At 42.1% G+C, this 27,759-nt stretch overlaps 1 protein-coding gene across 1 annotated transcript in view; it reads left to right on the forward strand.

Moving 5' to 3' along the window:
• Positions 1-27,759, forward strand: part of LOC117514639 (collagen alpha-1(XIV) chain-like) — a 496,536-nt gene that overhangs the window by 369,232 nt on the left and 99,545 nt on the right. Inside the window, exons 32-34 of the mRNA XM_034175192.1 lie at positions 348-490; positions 2,384-2,493; positions 14,722-14,880. Of these exons, the coding sequence (XP_034031083.1) occupies positions 348-490; positions 2,384-2,493; positions 14,722-14,880 (412 nt within the window). The remainder of the gene's footprint in view (positions 1-347; positions 491-2,383; positions 2,494-14,721; positions 14,881-27,759) is intronic.

The following is a 27,759-nucleotide window of genomic DNA, read 5'->3' on the forward strand; positions in this document are numbered from 1 at the left end:
TTTTCTCTTTGTTCTTCTCTTTGCTCTTTTCTTATTTTATATCGAAACGAGCTTCAACCTGCAACCCTCCTACACTGTGATATTTGCATCAAGAAATTCGCACTGACACATCTTTGAAAGCTTGAACTGATTTTGAACTAAAGTGCCCACAGACGGCTGCACAAAAAAAAGCCAAAGCTCGGTGATCAAAAAGAACCTGGAATTCTAAGAGTGTCTGAGGCAACTAAAAGTGCTCTGAAAACATTTGCGAAAGAACAGAAACAGTGGAGGTTTTTAAAAAAAATACTTTGTGACATTGTTTTGGACACATCTAAGTACTACATCTGTGTTGCACTTGCACCCACTAGGTATCTTCACCCTGAAGGTTTGCCCTCTGACTACACCATTTCTATGATGCTCCGCCTCCTTCCTGAGACCCCACAGGAGCCTTTTGCACTGTGGGAGATCCTGAACAAGGACAGCCACCCATTGGTCGGACTAATCCTGGACAGTGAGTTTAAACTGTGACTTTCTTTCATGTTTTCACGTAACACTAATTAATGTGAGTAAACATATGGTTGCCATCCAGGTCCCAGGAGTGCTGTTACTGTTTTCCTAACTTTGGACAGTTTATTAAACATTATGGTGATGCAAAATTGATTTATTTGCATTTATTTATGAAAATGTTTTAAATTCTCTACTTTATATTCAGTGGTGCCAATAATGCTGAGCAGGACTATACTTGATATATTAATTTGCATACTGCTGGGTAGCTCATGAATGTCTCCATTGGACTAAGAAAGTCTTACAGATATAATCTGGTCCCGGAGCATGTGCTCGTGGCCACACATCACTGAATTCACAATACTATGGAATAGTTCTGGTTGACAACCACCCAGGCAGACACCCAGTCCATCAACACCTCACAAGGACCAACAGTATCTGTCTGCTGCAGCCTGGTAATATATTTATAATATATTAGTGCCCCATTGGCTTTTGGGGTCCTCAATACTGATCCACTTGCATGTTGCATCATGCACATGTGGCTATAATGTAGCAGCGTACCTCCTTTCATGATGTAGTATGTCTCATGTGAGTCTTCCTCAATAACTGTTCTTTTAAAACAAAATCGCTCCAACACTATCCAAGGATCCTCGGTCACAAGGACCTTTAGCACTACCTCAGAGAGATCAGAGAGACCTAGTGCCAAAAATGTCTAGTCGTTACCTTGTAGGACAATCCTTAGGGCCCCTTCACACATAGCACAAATGTGGTCGAATTGCGCATGAATTGCGCATGAAGCAGGAATCGTATGCAATACGTGTAAAATCGTAGCCGCCTCCTATGCCTCGTACACCTGTTGCTACAAATATTTGCGCACACCAGCGGCTGAAAGACAGAGTGTACGGTGTGAGAGCCCATTCAATCCCTCTCGTGGCAGGTGTCGGCCAAATTCCAGGTGATACACACCTAATCTAATACCGCTCACTTGGCACTTAGAAAATGTGTGGCCATTTGCTCTGTTAGCACAAAAACAGTCAGCAGACGATCACTTTGGAGCTGGTGGTGAAATTTGTGCCCCCACGACTGTGGAGTTGCCAAGTACACATGTGGTGTGCCAGAATGTCAGCTCCCCCAACAACACGTGTGCATGTGTTTCACGCATTTCCCCCTGCCCTCCCCAAAGCGTGCGTTCGTGTATACCCCTGCAATGTCGCAGCGGGATCCTTCACGCCTGCCTGTCGGCTCAATGTTTTCGTGGTTCGCTCATACGAGCTGTTCCGCTGTGATTCGCCCTGAAGGAGTCTTCCCAAGGGATCAATAAAGTTTTATCTAATCTAATCATTTGCTTATGGATTATATTTTGTTGCTAATCTGAATGTACAAAGTAACTAGTCAGTACAGCTGTCATATAAATGTAGAGGAGTAAAAAATGCAATATTTGCCTTAGTGGAGTAAACGTATGACGTGGCACCAAATTGAAATACTCAAGTATAGTAGAAGGTACCAGGGAGGCGATGGTGTAGTATTTAGGCAGTCGGTTAGAGACGAAGGAATCCTCTGTTCAAACCCCTGTCAGGCTGGAAAATCACTAAGGGCCCTTGGGCAAGGCTATTAATTCTCAAGTTGCTCCCAGTGTGTAATGAGCGCCTTCCATGGCAGCACCATGACATCAACCTATGAATGGATGAATGTAGGGCATCATTGTAAAGTGCTTTGAGCTTCTGATTTACACGGAAAAGTGCATTTACCATTTCTACATATAGTACTTGAGTAAATGTACTTGGTTACTTTCCACCACTGATGCTATAGATTCAGAGTAGGAGCACAAGTAAAAATGGTGACATTCACGGCAGGTGTTTCTGTATATCAACCTTTTCTTCTTGTATCTCCCCCACTGCAGACTCTGGAAAGACCTTGACATTCTTCAACTATGACTACAAAGGAGACTTTCAGACTGTCACCTTTGAAGACAACGGAATTAAAAAAATCTTCCATGGCAGTTTTCACAAGGTCAGTCTCTGATGCAGAGCTGGAAACTCACATGTCATTGATTTTGGGAAAATAAAAGGGTATAATGATGACGATCCTATTTTATGCTTATATTGTCTTAAATGTCAGCATTCTGCTGAACAGTGACAAATGTATCTTGGATATGAAATCTGGCTGCTGCTGGTGTGTGAAAGCATTTCTTCTTGCTGTTTAACATGGCTTTTGCATGCACCATTCCAAAAAAAGAAGCCTAACATTTGCCATTTTTTTTTAGAGTTTTTCAGATACAAATTCTATTTTGCTGTTTAAGGGGTAGGGGGAGAGGGGGGACAAGACGCCTATCAAGAAGGTGCTGAGAAAGACACTGAAAAGCGAAAGATCAGTGGTATATTAAAGTTTTCGTGGCTGGGCAGCTTGTTGGGTGTTTTTTTCTTTTTTAGGTTCTCATAGCCTTGATGTTTTCTCTTGACCTGTCAGCACTGTTGCAGTGAATATTTGTGCAGGTGCTCTCTTCCTTTCCTTTCTCTCTCTCTCTCTCTCTCTTACTGGATTTTATTTTCATAATATTGGAGTCAGCAGACTGAGAATGAAACTGTACATTTCATCACCATTTAAGACCTCACATCTGTCTCTAAAGATAAAGTGGCAGTGACCAGTATTTATGTTGCAGTCAAAATTAGTCTCTCTCCACCCCCCCCAATAAAAATACAAATTAGTAATCGGTGCTACTCTTTATCAGTGCCATCTAAATGACTTCAATAACCAGCTGAGACATCACATGTCACGTTTTCTTTTCCGTAAAAGTAACTGTACCTACAAGTGTCATAATAACAGGAATAAATCCACAATTTATTTTCACGGGTATTTTCCACAATTTTTCATTTAAAACAAATCACAAGTGGCCTCATACTACACAGCTAGAAAGGATAGAAAAGAAAAATGTTTGGAATGGATTATCCTTACAAAAAAAAAAAGAAAGAAAGAAATTTATTTTGTTTTCCAGCGACCGGGACCTTAATTCAAATAGATTTTTGTAAATTATATTCTAGCAAATTAATCATATTAAACAGAAAAGGCAAATTTTTTTATATATGTATAAAAAATGGATTTCCTCAATGAAAGACGATTTTCGGCTCACTTGAGATGAGAAAGTGTTTTATGAAAAATAAATTATGACATTAACAGTGATGCAAATGCTGTTGCTGCATAAGTATTAACATTACTTTGGCCACCACCACTCAGTGAGTGAATCATTCCTATTTCAGAATTCTTTAGGCTGAAATATAACCACTGGCTGATGCAAAATAAACACTTACCTCATTATCATAAATTATTGTGTGTTCACACATCACAAAACATTCTAATGGATTTTCCTGATGAATGTAGAAAAATAGCAAATCATCTGCTGGACATGCATTCTGCATGTGGAGAGTCTTCATGCATAAGTCTTCCATAGCTGCTCTTGCTGCTGCGCCTTCAGCTGCAGCTGAGCTTCTTTACAGCATCTCTGGATTTTTGCTGAAAACAGAAACAGAGAGCAGCTCATTTTCTTTCTCCCTCTCTTTTCCTTTTTTAAAATCTCAATTCTGTAAATGTCAGGGAGTCTCTGTCCATCATTCTCTTTGCCTTTGGTCTCCTCCATTGTTTTCTGTCTTGCTGTTGGAGAACATGAGTTGTTCAGGGAGGAAACTGGTGCAGAAGACTGGCTGGCTGGCCAGCAGTGCTGTACTATGTCTCCAATGAGACAGGATGACAAGTGAATAAGATGAGTGTTACTGTGCGCCTGTATGTGCGTGCATGTGTTATGAAGACTTCTTGAGTGAAAGCAGACATACTTGGCAGGATCTGTCACTGTTCAGTGAAGCACACATTCAACACATACAGAGAAACAAACAGGTTGATGAAGGGGAAGTGAGCACAAAAGAAGAAATAATGGGAATCTAAGCAAACAAACAGACAAAAATAGAACAGCATAATAAGACAGAACAATGTTCAGTATACATTTTAAGCCTCAAAGTGGAAAGAGGCTGTTGTAATGTTCATGTATTTCTGTCTGTGTGTTGGTTTGTCTGTCATGTCTATTATCTTCAAAAAATGCAAAAGCAGTTTCAGTAACATTTTGTAGATAAAAGTCCGTAAACTGTCTTCTTACGACACAGGTCATATCAAGGTCATATGTCTAATTTCTATGTAGGCCCTGAGGTCTGTTGGTGCCTGTGCTTATCTTTGGGTTCCATAGCATCAAGTGGATGAGCGTCTACAATTCTGGTGATTCCAGCCCAATGCAGGTTACATCCCCAGATGATGCCAGTACCCATTTACCCGTTTACAGCTGGGTGGTCTGAGACAATGTACATTAAGTGTCTTGTCCAAGGACAAACAGGTTGAAAGAGAAAGTATGTCCAAACTTTTGACCGGTTGTGCATATACAGTGAGGCAAATACGTATTTGAGCCACTGTTGATTTTGCAAGTTTTCCCACCTACAAAGAATGGAAAGGTCTGTAATTTTTATCATAGGTACACTTCAACTGTGAGAGACAGAATTAAAAAAAAAGCAAAACAGAAAATCACATCGTATGATTTTTAAATAATTAATTAGCATTTTATTGCATGAAATAAGTATTTGATCACCTACCAACCAGCAAGAATTCTGGCTCTCACAGACCTGTTATTTTTTCTTTAAGAAGCCCTCTTATTCTGCACTCTTGACCTGTATTAATGGCACCTGTTTGAACTCATTACCTGTATAAAAGACACCTGTCCACACACTATATCAATCACACTCCAACCTGTCCACCATGGCCAAGACCAAAGAGCTGTCTAAGGACACCAGGGACAAAATTGTAGACTTTCATGAGGCTGGGATGGACTACAGGACAACAGGCAAGCAGCTTGGTGAGAAGGCACAACTGTTGGTGTAATTATTAGAAAATGGAAGAAACACAAGATGACTGTCATTCTTCCTCGGTCTTGGACTCCATGCAAGATCTCACCTCGTGGGGTAAAGATGATTCTGAGAAAGCTCAGAACTACACAGAAGAACCTGATCAATGACCTGAAGAGAGCTGGGACCACAGTCACAAAGATTACATGAGTAACACACAACGCCGTCATGGTTTAAAATCCTGCAGGACACGCAAGGTCCCCCTGCTCAAGCCAGCACATGTCCAGGCCCATTTGAAGTTCACCAGTGACCATCTGGATGATAATGATGCTGTTTAATCACATTTTTGAACATTTGCAAAGCTCTGCAGTAATGTTATACCTGTTGCAATGTCACTGAGGTATAAATAATTACCTGTGACATACAATATTTGGTCATTTGCAGAATGTTCATCTTAACTAAATGCAGAGTTGTGTCACATATATGAGGACGGCTTGCAGGGGTTCCAGCCAGTGTTAGACACAAGAATCTTTCCAAACAAAAGGGGAACTAATGTGATTCTAATGGAAGATGGTTTTGTCTTTTGTCTGAGTGCATGTAGGTTAAACTGCAAGAAGGACCTATGATTAAAGCCACCATGGCTGTGTGGGGTTCTGCATGTTCTCCCCACCAAGCTTTGGTTTCTCCAGGCACACAGTGCCCTCAGTCCAAAAAGATGCAAGTTAGATGAACTGGAAACTCTAAAATGTGTAGATGTGAAGGGTTGTCTGTGTTAGCCATCTGTTAAACATATGTTAAGTCTGCGCTGACTATAGAAAAATATATGGTGATCTCCTGAGCTACATGGCATTTGCCAAGTTATCTAACAGATATCAGTAATGTCTCCATCGTTCGTATTTCATATATTTTCTGCTTACATTTTCCCCTCTGTGGCTTTAATGTGAAATTAGAAAAGAAGAAAAGTTATCCATCTGAATTAAAAATGTTATGATTGATAGTTCAAGCAGTCAGTTTGCTCTGTGTGAGCCTGACCTTGTCAGATGTCAGAAGCTAAGCAGAGTGCATCCTGCATAGCAGTTGGATGGGAGACCTCTTAGAAAAACAAGGGCTGTGTTTGTTTCTCCACATAAAGCTGGAGTTACATCGGGCATGAAACTTGTGCCAAATCTCAAAGTGGATATGTACTGGATTAGCTATGGCAATCCTGAATGCATAGGGGGCAGCTGAAAGACAACACAGTTATTGGTAATTGAAATATAGAAGACATTGTAGGTTCTATCAAAAAATTATATTTTCATAAATGTAATCCTTCCATTCGACTGCAGTTACTTTTATGTTCAGTAAATGGTCATAACTAAAAATCAAATGAATTCAATGGCAAAGAGCTTTTAATTGACATTTCTTTAAAATGTAAATTTATTCTGTAATTTTCTAAGAAAATTAAGTTCAGTTAATCAGTTTGATATAAACAAAGTATGATTGTTTAATGATCCGCACCTGTTTGTTGTCTTTATGATAAAAAAAAAATACACTTACAAACTCAACTTTTTAATCTGTTTGTTTACTATAACAATTTTTTTCAAAAACTGTTTAACCTTTGATTTAAATAAATAGATCAATTAGCGCTGGAAGTGGCAAATTTGGTGTGCAACTGGCATACCAAAGGATAAAATGCCTCTTGTAGTAAAATGCAAACACAAATCTTTTGCAACAGTACTGTATGTATATACATCACTGATCTGTATATAACACTGCAGTCTCTGTGTGCTCATTGCCACACACACCCTGTACAAACCGCTGAAGCAAACACGTGACCATCTTACCACTTGCAAGTTATCTGGACCACACACAGACAGTTTATTAGAACGTCAACAATTTATAGTAATAACCGAGCCGATTCTCTCATTTACTTCTTTTGTTCTCCAGTTAATGTAACCTTCATCCCTCCTAAGGGCCCCTTCAAACATAACACAATTGAAGCTGAATAGCGCACAAAGGACGAATTGCATGCCAGTCATGAAAAATCGGAGCTGTGTCTAACAGCTCGTACACCTGTCACTACAACTATTCGCGCACACCAGTGGCTGAAAGACAGAGGGTGGCCTGTGAGAGCCCATTTGATCCCTCTCAAGGCAGGTGTCGGCCAAATTCCAGGTGACACACATGAACATCTAACAGCGCTTGCTGGACACTTAGAAAATGTGTGGCTTTACGTGCTGTTAGCACGAAAATAGTGAGCACACGACCAATTTTGAGCTGGCTGTGAAATTTGTCTAAGTGCCCCCACAAGTGTGGAGTTGCCAAGCAACACGCATGTGGCGTACCGGAGTACCTCCCCTCAACACGTGTGCCGTGCATGTGTATCGCGCGCGTGTGTGGGTGTGTGTATACCACATCATGAACAAAAGGGAACAAGAACAAAAGTCGATGGATAACAAAAGTCATGATGGATAATATAGCAATAGTGGATTTTTTAATAGCTGCACTGAAAGATTAAAACACTACTTAACTGTTACAGGAGAGTTGGTTTTCTATTGCAATGACTATTTATTACACACAGCTCTATGAGCTTCAGCCTAATATTGGTAATAAAGCTCCTAACAACAACGCTTAAAGCTCCAAAACTGTGTACAAGTAGAATAAATGTCTTAAAATAGTTTGTCCAACACAAAACTCAACATGTGGCTACACACAAGCCACTTACTATTATTATCACTATTATTATCTATGTCTATATGCTGCAATAAGGGATAGAATTCTTCAAATTATTGTTCATTACTTTCCATTTCAATCATACTCACAGGTGAGCTGTTCGTCCACAGCCTTTGAACTGGCGAATTGTGCAGTTTATAGCTGCACATGAAGGCATTTTTGGGCACAATCACAAGGAATAAAGTTGCGTGTGCATGGTTAATGGCCCCTTCACACATAGTGTGAATTTGGTCGAATTGCACATTAAGTGCGCATGAAGCAGGAATTGTATGCAAAACGTGTAAAATCGTAGCTGCATCCAATGCCTCATACTCCTGTTGCTATAACTATTTGGGCACACCAGCGGCTGAAAGAGAGTGTGTGCCGTGCAAACCCATCGAACGCTCTCACGGCAGGTGTCGGCCAAAGTCCAGGTGACACACACGAACATCTAACACCGCTCGCATGGCACTTAGAAAATGTGTGGCCATTCATAGTATTAACATGACAACAGTCTGCAGACAATTACTGTCGGGCTGGATATAAAATTTGTTTAAGTGCCCCATGAGTGTGGCTTTGCAAACAGACACAGTGACACGTTGATGTGTGCGCTAAACTGACAGGAGGTGTAGCCGCCGACAGGAGCAGCTGTGGATCTGGATGTCACTGCTGGACAACACGTATTGTGTTTGGGTGGACTTGGACTAACAACTGCCCACTGTGACGCATGTGTGTCTGCTCGCTGTCCTCATGGTGGACATAAATAAAACATATATTGCTGTGGCGACGGGCTGCAGTGAGCGAGCCCGCGCACGGCGTGCACATTGACAGGCTGCCCCCATGTTAAAACGGACCATCAGATCATAGCACACAGCAGGTGATCTGACTGTCATGTCACCCATGTGAGCTCTGTTCCACATGACGCAGTGTCAGTCCTGTGGCATGCCGTACACAAGACACACGTGTCGGGCAGGACACACGAATGGGACTGGCTGGCTGGACAGCAGATGTGGACATGATCAGAGTGCCCTGCATCTCATTCATGTCATTTCGTGACTGTACATCTATGACCATGGGTCATCTGCAGAGGAACAGATGGATCATGTTTGTATGAATCATGTTGATAAGAGGGATTCAATGAAATGCTGTGTTTTTTATGGTGTGTGGTTTTATTTTTTTTTTTTAAATACGTTCATCTCTTTGTTGATTTCAGGCATTTTCCCACACTGTTTACAGGCCAGTGACGGTAGCTCAGTGGTAAAGTTTTGGACTGGCAATCAGTAAAGTATAGGCATGAATCCCGTGGGTGGCATGTATTTTTTTTTTCCACAGCAGCGGCGCGATGTGGTTCCACACGTACCAGCTGGTTTTTATTTTATTTTCCTCTACATCAGCGGCGCAATGTGGTGCACTTCGTCCCATGGAACAGAGTGCAAGCAGCTGCAGCTCGAAAGACACCGTTGCGTGCACGAATCATCCCACTGGGATCGTACATGCCTGCCCGTCGGCACAATGTTTCATGGTTTGCTCTTACGAGCTGCTTCGCCGTGAGTCACCCTGAGTTGTACTTATTCGCAATATGTGTGAAGGGGCCCGAAAGATCAATAGAAAAGACTATTCAGGAGCGGAACATGCGAGTGGTAATATGGCGGCTGATTTGCTTCAAAAATACTGGCCAATGAGCTATCCAGTGTTATATACAGATCAGTGATATTCAGTATAAAAATAAATTTTAATTAATGTGCATATTACAAGCAATCATTCACATAAGAATATGCAATGCCTGCGCCCGCATACACACACACACACACACACACACACACACACAAAAGCCTGCATAAATCAGTGTATGCACATTTTAAGAGCAAGCCAGACAGCAGAGTCAGCAGAAATGTTGATAGCTTCATTTTGTGCAGCCCACATTATCTCACACAGCAAGTTTTAAAACTGACAAAACTGTTTGTGTGTTTTTGCTCAGCAACAGAAAAAGTCCTTAAATTTATGTTTTAAAACTGACCAAAATGTCAGCTTAAATGAATAAATGAAGCTTAAATGAAGCCGCTGATTCTTCCCCCTCTCTTCCATCCCCCTCTTCATCTATATTTTTAAATTTCATTTGGTCTTCGATTGTCATCTTGCCTCTGGTCATCTTATGCTCTTGTACTTTTTACTGTTATCATAAAACAGTGTAAAGATTTTAATCTTTACCCTCAAAGTCATTCAGCTTTAGTCAAAGATAGAAAATAGAAAGATAGTAAATTTCTGACAATATTTTAAAAAATACTGTCAGAAATTTTATATCTGACTAAAGCTGAAGAACATGCATTTTAATGTTATTGTTTATCTATATTATAATAGCCAAGTGGCCTCTGTGTGCGTGCGTGCATGCCTGCATGTGTATGGCTTTGATACTGTGGAGAGCTGACATTTGCCATTTGGTATGTTTATGTATTTTTGGTCAAGGATGAACGCTGCAAAAACGGAAAGTTGATGGGACTAATGTTTTTGGAGAAATTAGCAATGTTAGCTAACAACAGTGAACAATGGACATTGTGCTTACAGTGCACCATGGGAGTTCAGGGTTTTGTGGTTTTAAATGTTGTTACTGTGGTTTATGTTAGTTTAACAGTGTTGTTAGCGTTAATGATTTATTGTGTTTTTGCAGTTCAATTGGTTTAGTCAGTTTAGTTAAGTGTCATGTTGCTGTTACCATGAGTGAGTTAAGTGTCGTGTTGCCATTACCATGAATGAGAAGGATAGTGCGTTTGATGCCTTCTGCCACCATCTCTGTTTGTGGGTGTGTAAAAATAAAAGCATGCATGTGTGTTTGTGTGCGTGCAATTTCGATCACGGACAAACTGGGAACAGCTGGCATTTGCCATTTAGTATGCTTATGTATTTTGGGGCAAGGATGAACGCCACCAGAACGGAACATTGAAAGGATTCATATTTTTAGAGAAGCTAGATATGTTAGCTAAAAACACTGAACAATAGATGGATGACACAAGAAAGTGAAAACACTTATTTCCAGTGCGGGCCACTTAAAAATCAAATGGCAAAATAGAAGTAATAATAATAATGTGTATATGATAACAAGAACCTAAACAATTTATAAATACATTAAGACAGTAAATTAACAACAAAATTGCGTAATTAACACTAAATAAACGGGTTGAGTTCTTCTAACAGCTGTTGAGGTCTGAGGTTCTAAAAACATTCTGGACTCACATGCCATTAGAACTCATTATAGAAACTTTGCATAATTTATTACCACCCTTGAAAAATGTCAGCTACCTATTTTATAAACACTACCCAATCTACAGCCCGTGGATACCCACAGGCAACGCGTTAGTTTGCTTATAATAAGACAAATATGTAAAGCACCGGTCCAGCCCTATTACAGATTTGCAGGTGATGCAGCGTCCACGGGAGATGCACCAAAATCGATGTTTGTGAAACTCACTGTTTAGTGAGGAACGATAAGCCAAAATGTTACATGTCTCTTTTTATACTTGTGAAGATGCTTTATAGTGATGAAGATGCCAAGCACAATAGACTATTCATTTTTGGGATACAATCTCAGTTAAATAAAAGATTCTACTTACAATCAAATATGCAACTGTTGCTTCAGAGCTGTGTGCCGTACTATAAAAAGCAAGTCGCATTGAAATGGTGGAGCAGAGCAATGAGCCCATGTGAATGTGAATCATATTTCTTGGAAATTCTATACACAGAACCAGTGGATGAAACATCTTAACTTCTGCTTTTTAATAGTCATGATGGAGCTGTTCCCACATGATGCACAACAGAGACTGTGTTCTGTACATCGGCTCTTACGTTGGCTCTAAAGCACTTATTTAAATAAACATACATTGGCAGCTTTCTAGAGAAAAGCACTCATGATTTTTCACTTCTTGGAGATGTTCTTTGTTTTGTTGGCTCTATTTAATAACAGTAACACCACAGCATTATTATGTATAGCTCACTGTAATGGATTTTTTTGCTATCAGAATGCACGGGATTGTTATTCAGTCTGCAAGATTTCTACCAAGTCACATGTGCAGTATGATAAGAATAATGTAATAGTTTCAATGCCCTAAAAAAACTGTTTCTTCATTGTCTGAAAAATGATAAGAGAACAGAATTCAGTTAGAAAAAATAAAGTCAAGTCTTGACGGATGAGGTGCATCATATTACAAAAAGAAAAAGATAGTGTTGATGTGTGAGACAGTCGAAGCATTATAAAATACAAGTGCGCACATGTGTGCGTGTGTGTGTGTGTGTGCATTTGTTAATGTGTGTGAAAGAGAAGGTCTAATTCATCTTGTCCTGGCAGTGGTATTAGTTGTGGAAGAATCCCGTAGAGTCAGGCCAGAAAATCTGACCTGCCAGCAAGAGCGCAGTGTGGAAAAATGCACGCTTCTTATGCTATATTTCTTTTCCTTGTTTCTTGCGGTCAAGACGTCTTCTTTAATGTGTATGCTGGCTTCTAAAACTTATCTTAAATCTCATGTCAGCCAGCCTTAATGAGTCACTGAATAACTAGAACAGCACAGAAGAATACAGCCAGTATATCTCATGAGTTATCCTCTGAAGTAACAAATCAAAGTATAAGCGTGTGGTGATTTTTTTTTTTTTTTTGTGGCCAGTTTTCATCAAAAATGGTAGAACATAAAAGTATTGGTTCATCTACATGATTCAAATAAGTCTTCAGGTAAATTTAAGATTTATGTGCATCTGGAAAGCTGCAGCCGATCTGCTCTTTGTAAGCCTGATCCCGTCAGATCTCAAAAGCTAAGCAGTGCAGTTCCTGGTTAGTACTTGGATGGTAGACCTCTTTGGAACACCAGCAGCTGTGTGTGTTTCTCCAGGTTACACTGGAGTTGCATCCGGAAGGGCATGAAACTTGTGCCAAATGCCAATGCGGATCTGGCTGTATCCACTGTGGTGACCCCGAACAAAATGGAAGCAGCTGAATGGACTACAACAACAACGTGCATCTGGAAAGCTCGGTGGCTTAGTGGTTAGCACTGCTATCTCACAGCGAGAAGGTCATGGGATCGCTTCCCACCTGGTCCTTTCTTCATGGATGTTCTCCTCGTGTTTGTGTGGGTTCCCTCCGGTTGCTCCGGTTTCCTCCCACATCCAAAGTCATGCATGTTTGGTGATTTGCAAATGTTAAATTGACTGTAGTTGTGGCTGTGAATGAGATTGTCTATATTTATTTATATACATTTGTGAAATTTCATACTGTCTTCTTAAGTTAACTATTTCAACAGTTCTTTTAGTCAGACAGGAAAGATTGTCTATATGTGGCCCCTGTGATAGACTGGAGTCCTGTCCAGGGTGTACCCCGCCTCACGCTCTATGACTGCTGGAGTAGGCTCCAGCCCTCACCCCATGCCCCTTAATTGGAGTCAGCAGGTATAGAATATTAATGAATGAATGGAAGGATCACAGTGGCTCTTCTGATGATCGATTACATCACCGTGTCCAGTGTGAACAGCATTTGTGGAGTTTGGATCACACGGTACTTTGACCCATCTGGGTGTGTCTCAAAAAATTTGAATGTTGTGAAAAAGTTCTATATTTTTGTCAGTTAATTCAGAACGTGAAAATTTTATATATTCTGAATGCATTACATGTAAACTACTTTTTAAATGTTTCAAACATTTTTTATTTTAATTTTCTTTTTATAGCCAACAGCCTGTGGTATTTAATGTGAGGGGAGCAGTCCAGTGGAAGCAAAATAATTTTCATTGTTTCTCAGACAGAAGAGTTATGTCAAATCACATTGTATTTTTTCTTTGCGCTGCAGGTGTTCATATTTGAATTCATCACTGGTTATACAGTAGAATTTTTACCCTGGTGTGTTCGCATGAATGCCAGAATGTTCAGAGGAAGGTTTAACATATTCATTGTTTGTGTTGTGGTTCTGAAATACATCGTGAAAGTATAATTATATAGTTTTTATTGCATATTTTGAGATGGTGTAATTTTGACATTAACTTCACATGGTACTTCTTTTTCTTTCTCATATCCTCCTACATTATTTGTTTCTATACACTTCAGTAAAAGTCCTTTTACTGTTTTTACTGTTTTGTCCTTTTACTGTTTTGTTTTACTTGATAATAATGTAATCAAAAAGTGAATTGCTCAAATTATATTACTTTATTGTTGTGGTACTTAGATCACATTATACATTTCTAAGCATGTATATCCCATCGATGTGAAATTTCACTTTTTATTTGTGAGATACTGACAAACCAAAATGAGGCAGGTGGTAGGGGTTAATTTATTTGTTTTTACCATCATACATACATCCTAACACTGTTTATTTCTTCAAACCATGTGTGACTGTTCACGATCTGAAAGTCAGTCCCTTCGGCTGCTCCCTTGTTTGCACTCGGGGTCGCCACAGCAAATCTGAGTTGGATCTGCAGGTTGAATTGGCACAGGTTTTATGCCGGATGCCCTTCCTGACATGGACAAATGTTGCAGGGGTGGGATTTGAACCCAGAACCTTCTACACTGAAACCTAGCGCATTAACCACTTGGCCAGTACCCCTTGCGACAATAAAAAAAAAAAACCCTGAAAATATTTTCAAAACTTAACATCACAGAGGTTTTACATTTTGATGTGTGTGTGTGTGTTTTTTTTTTTTTTCTTCAGCTACACGTGACTATCAGCAAGACGTCAGTGAAGGTGGTGTTAGATTGTTCTGTGGTTGGTGAAAAGTCTGTCATTGCTGCTGGTAACATCACCACCGATGGCATGGAGATCCTGGGACGGATGGTTCGGACCAGAGGGAGACGAGAAAACTCTGCTCCGGTCAGTATCATTTCTTGTGCATATCACTGTAAATAGAGCTGCTCAAGGTAATTTCACAATGCCAAAGAAACATTAAAGGTATCCCACATGTCAGGACAGGTGACTGCCTGACAACCGTAGCGACTGGACCCACAATGCAAACTCCCAAACAAGGCTTTGGTGTATAAGAAATCATCATCTTTATTCCAGGCTTAAGTTCAGTGCACAGGCAATCAAGCAGCAGAGCAGAGGTACAAACAGGATCAGGCAAAAATGCAGTCATGGTTCAGCAGGGGTCAGAGGCACAAGCAAACACAGTAATCAGGGATGAGGCAAAAGGCTAGGTCGAGGAATACAGAGCAGAAGACAGTACACGGCTAAACAAAACAGGACTGTGAACAAAAGGGCTGGAATGTGTGGTAAGAGCAACGACAAACTGGCAGTGAGCTGTGAGACTGAGGGTATAAATAAGGAGCAAACAAATCAGGGTGATGTGAAGCAGGTGTTACTTTGGTGCACATGAGGAACAATCTAGAAAGGGGTGTGGCTAGTGGGCAAACTAGCCACACCTCTTGTGTGTCTTACCTTGTGTGTGCTTTTTATATGTGTTCATGTACCGGGCTGGCTTATGTGTGTTGTTGTGTGTGTCGTTTGTCGTCATGAGGCCAGTCTTGGTTTGCTCAGCCCTGCTGTTGACCTAAGGCAGGACATACATCTGGAGCTGGTCCCCGGGCACCTAAAGGCGACTTCTGCTCCTAACTGGCAATTAGGATGGGTTAAATGCAGTAATCACATTTCATTGTGCAGGGAACATGTTGCTTTGTGCGTATGACAAAAAATTCTTTTGAATCCTTGAATCCTTTGAATAGTATACATGAGCAAGATAGTGGGGAAGGGAGTGCACAAAGTGGAGTGATGTCAAATACCCAGATACTTGAACAGGTGCCAAGAGTGTGAGTGAATGGAAACACTAAACAGACTGAATCAAAGGGAGGGACAAAGACATAATGCAAGGTGCAGGGCGTGGAGTGAACCTAACCAAAAGGGAATGAGGACAAAATGAGAAAGCTAAAACAGAATATAATACTAGAATGAATAGGAAGTATACCAGAGCATGAACCTGAGAATTAACCAGAGAATAATAATAAAATAAACAAAATATAAAACAAGACTGCCATTTGACTGAAGTACGAGTCGTATACCAACAGATGATAAAACAAAGACTAATAATTAACAGAACACAAAACTTAAGCATAACTGATAACACAAATTCAATCAATCAATCAATCAATTTTTTTATATAGCGCCAAATCACAACAAACAGTTGCCCCAAGGCGCTTTATATTGTAAGGCAAGGCCATACGATAATTATGTAAAACCCCAACGGTCAAAGCGACCCCCTGTGAGCAAGCACTTGGCTACAGTGGGAAGGAAAAACTCCCTTTTAACAGGAAGAAACCTCCAGCAGAACCAGGCTCAGGGAGGGGCAGTCTTCTGCTGGGACTGGTTGGGGCTGAGGGAGAGAACCAGGAAAAAGACATGCTGTGGAGGGGAGCAGAGATCGATCACTAATGATTAAATGCAGAGTGGTGCATACAGAGCAAAAAGAGAAAGAAACAGTGCATCATGGGAACCCCCCAGCAGTCTACGTCTATAGCAGCATAACTAAGGGATGGTTCAGGGTCACCTGATCCAGCCCTAACTATAAGCTTTAGCAAAAAGGAAAGTTTTAAGCCTAATCTTAAAAGTAGAGAGGGTGTCTGTCTCCCTGATCTGAATTGGGAGCTGGTTCCACAGGAGAGGAGCCTGAAAGCTGAAGGCTCTGCCTCCCATTCTACTCTTACAAACCCTAGGAACTACAAGTAAGCCTGCAGTCTGAGAGCGAAGCGCTCTATTGGGGTGATATGGTACTACGAGGTCCCTAAGATAAGATGGGACCTGATTATTCAAAACCTTATAAGTAAGAAGAAGAATTTTAAATTCTATTCTAGAATTAACAGGAAGCCAATGAAGAGAGGCCAATATGGGTGAGATATGCTCTCTCCTTCTAGTCCCCGTCAGTACTCTAGCTGCAGCATTTTGAATTAACTGAAGGCTTTTTAGGGAACTTTTAGGACAACCTGATAATAATGAATTACAATAGTCCAGCCTAGAGGAAATAAATGCATGAATTAGTTTTTCAGCATCACTCTGAGACAAGACCTTTCTGATTTTAGAGATATTGCGTAAATGCAAAAAAGCAGTCCTACATATTTGTTTAATATGCGCTTTGAATGACATATCCTGATCAAAAATGACTCCAAGATTTCTCACAGTATTACTAGAGGTCAGGGTAATGCCATCCAGAGTAAGGATCTGGTTAGACACCATGTTTCTAAGATTTGTGGGGCCAAGTACAATAACTTCCGTTTTATCTGAGTTTAAAAGCAGGAAATTAGAGGTCATCCATGTCTTTATGTCTGTAAGACAATCCTGCAGTTTAGCTAATTGGTGTGTGTCCTCTGGCTTCATGGATAGATAAAGCTGGGTATCATCTGCGTAACAATGAAAATTTAAGCAATACCGTCTAATAATACTGCCTAAGGGAAGCATGTATAAAGTGAATAAAATTGGTCCTAGCACAGAACCTTGTGGAACTCCATAATTAACTTTAGTCTGTGAAGAAGATTCCCCATTTACATGAACAAATTGTAATCTATTAGACAAATATGATTCAAACCACCGCAGCGCAGTGCCTTTAATACCTATGGCATGCTCTAATCTCTGTAATAAAATTTTATGGTCAACAGTATCAAAAGCAGCACTGAGGTCTAACAGAACAAATAAGAACAGCAAAATAAACAAGTGAGAATCTAATGAACAATAAATGAAAACACAACTGACAGAACAAAACTAGAACAGAACTGAACTATGGCCGAAGTATAAAAGTACAACCCCAATTCCAATGAAGTTGGGACGTTGTATAAAATGTAAATAAAAACAGAATACAATGATTTGCAAATCCTCTTCAACCTATATTCAATTGAATACACCACAAACACAAGATATTTAATGTTCAAACTGATGAACATTATTGTTTTTGTGTAAATATGTGCTCATTTTGAAATGGATGCCAACAGTGGTGGGCACAGTTCTGCTAATATGCTAACCGCTAATGAGCAAAGCTAATGTTTTCATTATTGGATTAGCTTTTCAGAAAACTTTGAAAACCATCATCGGGCCAATTATCTTCGGATACATTTCGGTCCGATCATTTTTAGACTGCCAACATATTTTTGCAGACATGGTAAACAAAGCTTAACAGTTACAAACATTTATGAAGTCTAAAATGAGATGAGTACCTACCTGTTAAATGTTTTATAATAGATGCGCAGTTCTATCCTCTGCAAACAGAGGAGAGCTGGTTCAAGAAGAAAAACCGCTTTATCCTCTACAGACAAAGGAGAGCTGGTCACAGAAAAGGAAAAAAGCTAATTTCTTGTGACTCCATACTGATACACTGGCGATATAAGCCAAGTCATCCAGAGGCATACAGTTTTAACTTATGGTTAAAATTTTAACCAAACTAATTTTGGAGAAGTTATTTAAATTAATGTCACATCTGAAGTTTTATAAAGTGAAAATATCACATAAAAGTTTTAGTTTTAAAGTAATGCACTAATTTTGAAGGTTTTAATGTGGACATGATGTGCCCAGTGTATTATGGTTAATCTCAGTACATTCACGACAGAGGAAATGCATTTGAGACGCTCTGATCAGGCTCCACACGGACAACAGCATTAAACTCTTTGTATATTGTGCCTAAAACTCTTGTGAATATATTCTCTGGGTTTATAAACATTGTTATTGTGTTCGTTTTATGTAAAAATGCCAGAAGAAGCTCAGGCTGCTTCTCAGTTATTTTTAATTGGAATCATTGCAATTGATTCCTGTTTACACTTTAGAGTCCTGCTTATTTCAAACACTGTCTGTCGTCTTTCTTCCAGAGTAATATATATAAGTCTGAAATTCAGTTTGCGTTTATTAAATTCCATGCATCTTAAACATAGCAGACACGGATTATCTGGAATTTTATGTAGGCACGTTTTCACGCTCTACTACCATCTACTGGCCAGTAGTGTTCATGGCAGTATTCGCCCTAAGTACTGAGCATCTGGGCACCAGTAGATAGTAGTGTTCTATTAATTTTGACACTGGTTATATCAGACGGTTATCTAATTACAACTTGGCTTTTTTTTTTTTTTGCAAATGCCTTTTTTTTTTTACGAATAAAAATGGCATATTTTACAAAAGCACATTTATATGTAAACACCAACACACACCTCACATTAACGTGTTGATTTTTACATAAAATGAATGAGTCAACCAATCAGTGTTGGTGGAGGCACATTTTACCCATAATCCCTTTGGCATCCGTCTGTGTTTGTTACAAAACCTCAGAATTAGTGCATTATTTAACATTAAAAGTTATATGTTATATTTTACCTTTGTACAAATGACAGACATTAATGGAGTTATTCTATCAAAAATCTAAAAAAAATCTAAACCATAAGTCAGCACTGATGTATTTTCCAAGACCTCCACTTCACAGCAACGCTATTATTGAGTAGAGAGTTGAGCTTCGCTGCTCCTCTCAGCCGCTTCTCTGCTGGAAGCTATGTAGTAAACAGGAGCTTCCAGCAGTGGGCAGGGCGCTCAAAGACAGACATGCTGACTCATTGTTTGGGTCTGTGGTCGCCTTTGATGCTACCAGAAGCGATGGTGGTGTTAAAACTCAAAATCAGCTTGTTAGTAGTTGCAAGTGCAGTGGAGACAATACTGGAAGTTATCGGTTAGCTGTCGCTTCTGATAAATTTTTGGGTGGTTTATCGGTTTAGCTTTATAGTTATAGTTAGCTGATTATCTGTTATCGAAGCTAACTTTTTAGTTAGCTGTGCCCACCACTGGATGCCTACAACATGTTTCAAAAAAGCTGGGATAGTGGTATGTTTACCACTGTGTTACAACTTTCCTTCTAACAACACTCAGTAAGCATTTGCAATTGAATATAGGTTGAAGAGGATTTGCAAATTATTATTATATTATTATTTTATCTCTCCCTCGAACTGCAACCTTATCGTGGTGGGGAGTTTGCATACCCGGATGATCCTAGCAGCTATGTTGTCGGGGGCTTTGTGCCTCTGGTAGGGTCTCCCAAGGCAAACAGGTCCTAGTTGACGGGTCAGACTAAGGGCAGTTCAGAAGCTCCCATTACCAGTACAAAATCAAGGACCAAGACGTCGCCCGGTATGGCAGAGCCGGGGCCCCACCCTGGAGCCAGGCCTGGGGTTGGGGCTCGCGCGCAAGCGCCTGGTGGTCGGCCTTTAGCCCACGGGGCCCGGCCGGGCTCAGCCCAAAAGAGTGACGTGGGCCCGCCCTCCTGTGGGTTCACCACCTGCAGAGGGGGCCATGGGAGTCGAGTGCAGAGCAGATTGGGTGGCAGTCGAGGGCGGGTGGCCCCTGGCTGTTGGGACATGGAATGTCACCTCGCTGGGGGGGAAGGAGCCTGAGCTTGTGCGACAGGTTGAGAGATACCAACTACAGATAGTCGGGCTCACCTCCACGCACAGCTTGGGCTCTGGTTCCCAACTCCTGGAGAGGGGTTGGACACTCCATTTTTCTGGCATTGGCCATGGGGAGAGGCGGAGAGCTGGGGTAGCATTGCTTATTGCTCTTCAACTCAGTCGCCATGTGTTGGAGTTCACTCCGGTGAACAAGAGGGTCGCCTCCCTACACCTTCGGGTCAGGGACAGGTCTCTCACTGTTGTCTCGGCCTACAGGCCAAGTGGCAGTGCAGAGTACCCGACGTTCTTGGAGTCCCTGGGAGGGGTACTAGATAGTGCTTCAACTGGGGACACCATTGTTCAATGCCCACGTGGGCGGCGACAGTGAGACCTGGAGGGGGGTGATTGGGAAGCACGGCCTCCCCGATCTGAACCCAAGTGTTCTTCAGTTGTTGGACTTCTGTGCTAGTCACAGTTTGTCCATCCATCATGAACACCATGTTTGAGCACAAGGGTGTCCATAAGTGCACGTGGCACCAGGACACCCTGAGCTGGAGGTCGATGATCGACTTTGTAGTCATATCACCTGACCTTCAGCCACGTGTCTTGGACACTCGGGTGAAGAGAGGGGCTGAGCTGTTGACCTATCACCACCTGGTGGTGAATTGGATCCGCTGGGACGGGAGGAAGCCAGTCAGACCTGGCAGGCCCAAACGTATCGTGAGGGTCTGCTGGGAACGACTGGCAGAACCCTGTGTCAACGAGGTCTTCAACTTCCACCTCCGGGAGAGCTTCTCCCAGATCCCGGGGGAGGTTGGAGACATGGAGTCCGAGTGGGCCATGTCCTCCACCTCCATTGTCGATGCGGCCGCTCATAGCTGTGGTCACAGGGTCTCTGGTGCCTGTCGTGGTGGCAATCCCCGAACTCGGTGGTGGATGCCGGACGTAAGGGATGCTGTCAAGCTGAAGAAGGAGTCCTACTTGTCTTTGTTGGTAAGTGAGACCCCGGAGGCAGCTGACAGGTACCGGCAGGCCAAGCGTGCTGCAGCCCGTGTGGTCACAGAGGCAAAAACTCGGGTCTGGAAGGAGTTCAGGGAGGCCATGGAGGAGGACTATCGGTCGACCTTGAAGAAATTCTGGCAAACCATCCGACGCCTCAGGATGCAGAAGCAGCTCTCCACCGGCACTGTCTATGGTGCGGGTGGGGAGCTGTTGACCCTGACTGGGGATGTTGTCGGGCAGTGGAAGGAATACTTCGAGGATCTCCTCAATCCCATCGTCACATCTTCTGAAGAGGAAGCAGAGACTGGGGACTCAGAGGCGGACTCATCCATCACCCAGGCCGAAGTCACCGAGGTGGTTAGAAAGCTCCTCGGTGGCAAGGCTCCTGGGGTGGATGAAATCTATCCTGAGTACATTAAGTCTCTGGATGTTGTGGGACTGTCTTGGTTGACACGCCTCTGCAACATCGCGTGGTAGTCGGGGACAGTGGCTCTGGATTGCAAACCGGGATGGTGGTCCCTCTGTTTAAGAAGGGGACCGGAGGATGTGTTCCAACTACAGGGGGATCACACTCCTCAGCCTCCCCAGTAAGGTCTATTCCAGAGTACTGGAGAGGAGAATTCGACCGATAGTCGAACCTCGGACTCAGAAGGAGCAGTGTGGTTTTCGTCCTGGTCACGGCACACTGGACCAGCTATACACACTCCATCAGGTGCTCGAAGGTTCATGGGAGTTCGCCCAACCAGTCCACATGTGCTTTGTGAATCTGGAGAAAGTGTTCGACTGTGTCCCTCGGGGCACCCTGTGGGGGGGTGCTCCGGGAGTCCGGGGTCCTTTGCTAATGGCTATCCGGTTCCTGTACGACCGCAGCAGGAGCTTGGTTTGCATTGCCGGTAGTAAGTCAGACCTGTTTCCAGTGCACGTTGGCCTCCGCCAGGGCTGCCCTTTATCACTGGTTCTGTTCATTATCTTTATGGACAGAATTTCTAGGCGCAGCCAGGGTGTAGAGGGGGTCTTGTTTGGGAACCACAGAATCTCATCTCTGCTGTTTGTGGACGATGTGGTTCTGTTGGCTTTGTCAAATCAGGACCCTCAGCGTGCACTGGGATGGTTTGCAGCTGAGTGTGAAGCATCCAGAAAAAGGTGCCTTGCCTTCTTCAGGTCGGTGGAGTGTCCTTGCCTCAAGTGGAGGAGTTTTAAGTATCTTGGGGTCTTGTTCATGAGCGAGGGACGGATGAACCGTGAGATCGACAGACGGATTGGTGCAGCATCTGCAGTGATGCGGTTGCTGTATTGGACCGTTGTGGTGAAGGGAGAGCTGAGTAGGGGGGCAAAGCTCTCAATTTACCGATCGATCTACCTTCTGACCCTCACATATGGTCATGACATTTGTCTCATGACCGAAAGAATGAGATCGCGAGTACAAGTGGCTGAGATGAGTTTCCTCCACAGGGTGGCTGGGCACTCCCTTAGAGATAGGGTGAGGAGGTTGGTCACTCTGGAGGAGCTCAGAGTCGAGCCGCTGCTCCTCCACGTCGAAAGGAGCCAGCTGAGGTGGCTCGGGCATCTTTTCCGGATGCCCCCTGGACGCCTCACTGGAGAGGTGTTCCGGACATGTCCCATTGGGAGGAGGCCCCGGGGAAGACCCAGGACACGCTGCAGGGACTATGTCTCTCGGCTGGCTTGGGAATGCCTTGGGGTTCCCCCGAAGGAGCTGGGGGAAGTGTCTATGGATCGGGGGGGCTGGGCGGCTTTGCTTGAGCTGCTGTCCCCGCGACCTGACTCCGGATTAAGCGGAAGAAAATGGATGTATTCTGTTTTGTTTTGTTTTTACATTTCACACAACATCCCAAATTCATTGGAAGTGCGGTTGTAACAAGAAACAAAGTAACAAAGTAAAACTAAAACAGAATATAAACACATGATGTAAACAAGCAACTAATACATCAAAGCTGGGGCAGGAGATGAGCCAAAGGAAATGGCAGAATAAGGATTAAGGCCTAGACTAGAGCTGGGCATGACACCATAGATACACCATGCAACATCATTTCATTCCAGTAGATGTTGATTTCTAGGCTACAGCGATTCCGGCAGTATGGTTAGTATTAGCAAACGTCTGACCTAATCAAGTCATCTGGCTATCATAACTGTTGATTACAACTACAGCTTGAGCTGCTGCGCCTGCGACCCGAGCTAGGATAAGCGGAAGAAAATGGATGGATGGATGGATGATTACAACTATATTTAAGTAACTTCAATTCAATATATTTAATTTATATAGCGCCAAATCACAACAAAGCTGCCTCTACGCGCTTCGCACAAGTAAGGTCTAACCTTACCAACCCCTAGAGCAAGAACACAGGTGACAGTGGTAAGGAAAAACTCCCTCTGATGATTTGAGGAAGAAACCTCAAGCAGACCAGACTCAAAGGGGTGACCCTCTGCTTGGGTTATGCTACCGACATAATTGACAAAACGAATATACAGGAATTTTTGGGAGTCCATATTGGTGTCCAGGACAGGAGGCTTGCAAAAGAAGACACCACTCCCACTTCTGGATGGAGCCACACCTCAAACAGAGAGAAAGAGAAAAAAAACAGAATCAGGCATGTACACAAAGTATACAAATAAGGTATAATTTGTCAGCATTAAGCAACAAGAAAAACAGAAGAAATACTAAGGTGATTGATGGCCACTAGCCCTAAGCTTCACTAAAAGACCCAGAATTTGGATAAAGTTGAGGCCGCAGCCCCCTCTGTTTACTAATAAAAGGATTTTAAAAGGGTAGGAAGCATAGTGAAATGCTATGCCAGTATGCTAGTAAGGTGTTTGTGACCCATTAGTGCGCATAAACTGGCCACACAAATTCCTAAAATCCTTTCTGTGAGTATCTCAGTTGGTTTTAATTTTATTTATTGTGAGTGGAAATGTAAAAGTGAATTAGAGCACTTTCTCAGCTATGCTCTGTCCATTAAGTAGTATAAGCATTCATAAAAAACATTTGGCACACAGACAGAAGGGAAGGGTAGATCTCCTGGACTGTTTAGGGATACTGAGCGCAACTAAAAAAAATTATTTTACAACACCATTTCCAATGAAGTTGGGACGTTGTGTAAACTGTAAATAAAAATAGAATACAATGATCTGCATATCTACCTGTATTCAATTGAGTACACCACAAAGACAAGATATTTACCGTATTTTCCGGACTATAAGTCGCACCGGAGTATAAGTCGCACCAGCCACTTTATCCATTATAAAGAAAAATAAACCATAGATAAGTCGCACTGGAGTATAAGTCGCATGGACATACAAGTATGTTAACTTAACATGAAAGTTCAGATGATAATATTATGATATTATGATGATAATATCTGCACGTTGTTCGAGCACCCATGTGCGGACTCGTTCCTCTAGCTGTGGCCATCTAGCTTTTAGCCCATGATTAGTTTTTTGTTTTTTTCATGGTGGTTAGACTAACCTCCGCTTTCCTCCAGTCCCTCACAAGTTTCTCACTCACTCCAAACTCTCTCTCTGCTGCTCGATTACCATTTTCGGATGCATATTTCACCAGTCACAACTTGTAATCTGCAGAGTATGCTTTTCTTTTTGGTGGCATTTTTTTCTGGCCTTCTCCGTTGTCTTGTTAAGTTATCAGTAATGTCGAAATTTTAATTTTTCTATGGTAGTCAGAACTCGCAGGAACAGTCATACAAGCCTTGAGTGCCCTCTCGTGAGCTGCATTTTACCTACGGATATGTTTGTATTTTGCGGACCACATTGCGAGCCGAACCATGCAGCACCTACCTGCACAGCTCATGACCTCCCTGTGGTGTCGAAGCCAGCTCCTTCCAAGTGCAGACGCTAATCCTCCGTCGTCGCTCACCCATTGCTCCCACGCAGCTCTCAGCATCAACTCTGCTCACACTGATATCCAAGGGTTGAAGCTGTTTTGTTAGCCCTCCCAGAATAAGCACCGTGTTCGTCTGCTTCACACACTGTTTCACAATCATTGTCTGGGTGAAGTGAGGAATACGCATCCAATGTTCTGTTCTCTGGTTATCGTGACCAGCGTAACCTATAGGACGGCTGCCATACTACAGTGCCCATGATGCATTGCATTTCCATTTCCGGTGGCCATTTTAAAACATAGAGCAACTCTGTCACATAAAATTGTTTTATTACGGTAAATTAATTGAGAATCTACCGGTATATTTTTCATTTATAAGTCGCACTGGAGTATAGGTCGCACCCCCTGCCAAAACATGTAAAAAAGTGCGACTTATAGTCTGGAAAATATGGTAATGTTCAAACTGATAAACTTTATTGTTTTTGTGCAAATATTTGCTCATTTTGAAATGGACGCTTGCAACACATTTCAAAAAAGCTAGGACAGTGGTATTTCTTTCCCATTCTTGCTTGAAGTATGAGTTCAGTTGTTCAACAGTCCGGGGTCTCCGTCGTATTTTGCGCTTCATAATGCGCCACATTTTCAATGGGCAACAGTTCTGGACTGCAGGCAGGCCAGTCTAGTACCCACACTCTTTTACTACGAAGCCACGCTGTTGTAACAGGTGCAGAATGTGGCTTGGCATTGTCTTGCTGAAATAAGCAGGGACGTCCCTGAAAAAGACATTGCTTGGATTGGAACATGTGTCGCTCCAAAACCTGGATGTACCTTTCTGCATTGATGGTGCCATCACAGATGTGTAAGTTGCCCATGCTATGGGCACTAACACACCCCCATACCATCACAGATGCTGGCTTATGAACTTTGGACTGGTAGCAATCTGGATGGTCTTTTGTCTGGAGGACAGAACATCCATGATTTCCAAAAACAATTTGAAACGTGGACTCATCAGACTACAGCACACTTTTCCACGTTGCATCTGTCTATTTCAAATGAGCTCAGGCCCAGAGAAGGCAGTGGTGTTTCTGGATGTTGTTGATGTATGGCTTTCGCTTTGCATGGTAGAGTTTTAACTTGCACTTGTAGACGAACTGTGTTAACTGACAATGGTTTTCTGAAGTGTTCCTGAGCCCATGCGGTAAGATCCTTTACACAGTGATGTCAGTTTTTAATGCAGTGCCACCTGAAGGATGACAGGTCACGGGCATTCAGTGTTGGTTTTCGACCTTGCCACTTACGTGTAAAAAGTTCTCCAGATTCTCTGAATCTTCTGATTATATTATGGACTGTAGATGATGGAATCCCTAAATTCCTTGCAATTGAACATTGAGAATCATTGTTCTTAAACTGTTGGACTATTTTTTTCATGCAGATGTTCACAAAGGGGTGATCCTCGCCCCATCTTTGCTTGTGAACAGCTGAGCCTTTTGGGGATGCTGCTTTTATACCCAATCATGCCACTCACCTGTTTCCAGTTAACCTGTTCACCCGTGGAATCTTCCAAACAGATGTTCTTTGAGCATTCATCAACTTTCCCAGTCTTTTGTTGCCACTGTCCCAGCTTTTTTGAACTGTGTTGCAGGCATCCATTTCAAAATGAGCAAATATTTGCACAAAAGCAAAAAAAGTCTATCAGTTTGAACAATAAATATCTTGTCTTTGTGGTGTTTTCAATTGAATATAGGTTGAAGACGATTTGTAAATCATTGTATTCTGTTGTTATTTACATTTTACACAACGTCCCAACTTCATTGGAATTGGGGTTGTATAATATGTTTATGTTCTGCTGAATATTGAAAAGGTGACTTTTTCATCCTCTTACAACAGGCTGTGATTTGCTGTTTGGTTGCCACCACTCAGCATTGTTGTTGTTCATATAGTGAAGAAAAATGCAGCACTAGTAATAATGTGGACACATTAAAGTTAAAGTTATAAAAACAAGGAAGGAAACACCATCAGAGCCCCCAGAGCATTCATTACTAATACAATAACATGCTTTTGGAGGGCGGTATGCATTTTCAGATCTCCAACATCCATGCCCAGTCGCCCAAAATGAGCGATATTTGCCCAAGTTAGACAAGGGCGAATATCGCACGACACCCAGCAAATGCATAGATAAAAATGCATACATAAAAATGCATACATAATAATGCATGACACCCAGCAAACGCATACATAAAAAGTTGGCTCACTTTAACTTTTGTCGTGTTGGCTGGTACTGCGCTGCTCTCCAAATTCGCCAGGGCGTCCTCATCAAGCTGGCTGCTTTGACTGCTGTTCATTGTCAGACTATCCATGATAAAATCATCCAGAATATATCCATATTGGGACCAACACACACTTCTCGCCTTTTCATGTTATTGTCTGCATACAATTCTTGAGTTGCACATGCTATGACGTCATCACTTTATGCACAGCGGACGGGTATTGGGATACCCACCCATT

This window comes from Thalassophryne amazonica, chromosome 7 (genome assembly GCF_902500255.1).
Source record: "Thalassophryne amazonica chromosome 7, fThaAma1.1, whole genome shotgun sequence".
NCBI lineage: Eukaryota > Metazoa > Chordata > Actinopteri > Batrachoidiformes > Batrachoididae > Thalassophryne > Thalassophryne amazonica.